The 3,091-nt window shown below is 47.0% G+C and overlaps 1 protein-coding gene across 1 annotated transcript in view; it reads right to left on the bottom strand.

Moving 5' to 3' along the window:
• Positions 1-1,241: 1,241 nt before the first annotated feature.
• Positions 1,242-3,091, bottom strand: part of CDC27 (cell division cycle 27) — a 27,932-nt gene continuing 26,082 nt past the window's right edge. The window contains exon 19 of the mRNA XM_029964474.1: positions 1,242-3,074. Coding sequence (XP_029820334.1) covers positions 2,992-3,074 — 83 coding nt within the window. The 3' untranslated portion in view covers positions 1,242-2,991. The remainder of the gene's footprint in view (positions 3,075-3,091) is intronic.

The raw sequence follows: 3,091 nt of genomic DNA, 5'->3' as shown, positions 1-3,091 counted from the left end.
AAGGGGCTCTCAGGTCTCCCTGGAGCCTTCTCTTCTCCAGGTGAACCCCCCCAGCTCTCCCAGCCTGGCTCCAGAGCAGAGGGGCTCCAGCCCTGGGAGCATCTCTGGACTCACCCCAGCAGCTCCACATCCTTCCCTCAGGTGTAACACCCCCACCCTCACCCCAAATTCCACCCCAGCCCAGTTGACTGGAAGCCTGGGGCAGATCCAGGTGACAGGTGGATCCCCAGGTACCCCAGGACAGAAAACAGCCCCCCTGTGCCACGAGGTGTGTCCTCAAACCCTTCCCAACCTCTGCCACACTTCTCCACCTCCTGAAGGACAAATCCCACCCCCCCATCCCAAAGCACCTGGGGCTAAACCTGCTTTTAAAAGTAGTTTATTTGGATTTTCCACATCCTTTAATGAATCGCAAATATATTAACAGAAAAGACTTTTTTTTTCCCCCCTAAGACTGTACAATTTTCGAAATAAAAAGTCAAGAAAAGCCAAAAAAAAAAAAAAGGACAAATTACATTGTTTCAATGCAAATAGTAACACCACACCCACACTTTGCATTTTTTTTTCCATAGTTTTGTTGTAAGAAAATGACAGTTCCCTAATTCTTTTCAGTGGACACTTGCTCTCACCTGGCTGCCAGTGCCTCCATGCTTGGACTCTTCCTCCCTGTCCCTCCTCAAAGAGCCAAATTTTAGTCATTCAATAATAATTCTGTGTTTCTCCTTAGAAGGTAAAATAGCAGCAAGGGCTAAATGTGACTCGGGATTCTTGAGGAAAAAAGGAAAATCCCTTCCAGGTATGATGTACATGGAAAGCCAGGGATGGTTTTATGTATTAAATCTTGCAGGTAACGTGAATGTCCTCGTCAGATCCCAGCTGAATCAAGAGCTTTTTCCAGAGGGTTGGAAGTTTTACTTCATTTTTTCGGGGAACAGAAGGGGAAAAGCCCTTTAGATTCCCGGATCTCTGGTCCCCACCTAAACACCACCATTGGTTACCAAGGGAATAGCACCTGCTTCCTCCTGCTTTGGAAAACCTGCTGGGAACCAAAAGGAAGCCAATTAACACATTAATTAGTGGCATTCCACAAGTGCTGCCTCCAGACCTTACTGTGAGGTGCTGCTGGACTCCTCCATGCCAGGGATGTGCTGGGAAGCTGCGGCTGGGTGGGAAAATCACCCCAGGAGAGACACAGGGAACTCTGAGCTGTGCCACAGGTGCCCCTCAGGAAACCTGAGCCCTGAGCCTTCCTCAGGACAGACTCTGCAGGAAAGGGAGTCACCCCCAGCAGCTGCAGCCCCAGGAAGGGGGGTGAGAGCTGGAACTCTCCATCCAGCCCAAACCAGCCGTGATTTTCCAGTCACTCCCTCGACCTTCCAGCCCCAGCCCAGCACAGGGATGGGGCAGAGGCACAAACCTCCTTCAGTGTCTTATTGCTCCTCAGACTTTGGAGATTCCTTTTCACACTGTGAGGGGAGTTAAAGCCTGTTTTCCCCTGCTCATCCTCCTACCTCAAAAATCACCAACGAACCAGAGAATTTCTATTTTTTTGCTCTGAACTTGGGAATGATTTTTCAAAGGATAAAGGTGTCCATGTGGCTTCTGAGCAGAGAGGAGCTGGGACAGAAGATGTCCCTTGTGTACAAGGATAATTTAAAAGAAATTGAAGTGTAAAGGTAACTAAGAGACCCCTAAAAACTAATAGATCTTAAAAAATTAAGACTGATCACAACAAATACATTGCTATGAAATTTGTATCATTCCCAATTTATTAGGCATAAATTGCTCTTTAAAACTGCTTATATCATACACTTTCTTTGTCATCACTGCACAAAGGGCACCAATTGCTGCTGCAGGAGGCTACAGGGAGCAGTTTGGACTTGCTAACTTGGTGCAGCTTCCTCCTCAAAGAAACAGCCCCTGGAGAAAAGGAAAGTGTTCCTGGAGTGAGAAACTGAAAGAACAGCTTAAAAAAAAAAAATAAGGAAAAAGACCGATAATTGCACATTTTTGCATCCTGCTTGGACCACGCTTTACAAAAGAGTTTTAAAAGTGATCACAGGTCTAATGAGATACTAACCCGAGACAGTTATTTGAGGTGTTGGACCAAGGTTCTGATTGTATTAAGGCTTCCACAGTCTTCCCAGTCTCTCAGGATTAAGGGTTTGATGTTGTCACATTACACTTGTATCTCATTTGTCTCTTGATTTTGCCCTTTATTAATTTTTATTCTCAAGAGGGGAAGAACAAGTCAAGGGGTGTACGAAAAACGAAGCGAGGTGGTGCTGACTCAAGTACAAAGTAAACACTGACCTTTCCCAAACCGGGTGAATAAATTAATTCATGGTTAGAACATGAAAGCATTTGATGAAAGCTTTGATCCTGCCATGTGATTCTCCTGCAGTTTGCACTCTAAGCAGGGCCACGGGGTGTTTTCCGTGGTGGGACACGCTCCCAGTCCTGTGTTTGCTCACTGGAGACACTGCAGCTTTAAGGTCATGGACACTCCCTGGCATTTAAGTTAAACACTACAATATGCAAAAGTCCTGTTTGTCACCACTGTCCTTGGAGAACTTGGAAATGAGGTTCAGCACTCTGCTTACCAAGAAAGACCCAAACTAAGACACATTTCTGGAAAAAGAACAAGACACCTCGTCATTAGTACTATCCCCACATCTACTGCCTTCCATACAGCAAACCACAAGTCTGTCTTCCATGATATTTTTTTCCAGCAAAGGGGAGTCCAAAACCAGCATTTCTTCCTCAGTCACTTTGATAAATGTGTAAGAGCCAACTAGTGAGACTCAGCAGCAGCTGGATATTGCACTGCCACGACCTCTGGGACAGGTCGGGGCTGAGGTGCACTCGTGGTGTCAGTGGAGGTCGACGACAGTGCTGGCTCAGAGAGGTGAAGACCCAGGATGTGAAGGAAGGGGAGGACACGACAGTACCAGTCATACACACTCAAGCTCAGACAGTGGCTCTTGGAGGTTAAAATTCATCGCTTTCCACCGCGTGGAGCTGAGTGTCGTCCGCGTCCGTCATGCTGCTCTCCTGGGACTCGTCTGTGCCGACTGCGGGGAGAGGAACA

The sequence above is a fragment of the Manacus vitellinus genome, unplaced genomic scaffold (genome assembly GCF_001715985.3).
Source record: "Manacus vitellinus isolate BGI_N305 unplaced genomic scaffold, ASM171598v3 scaffold_72_pilon, whole genome shotgun sequence".
Taxonomy (NCBI): domain Eukaryota; kingdom Metazoa; phylum Chordata; class Aves; order Passeriformes; family Pipridae; genus Manacus; species Manacus vitellinus.
Note: the sequence above shows the minus strand (reverse complement) of the source record. Positions and strands in the feature narration are given on the sequence as shown.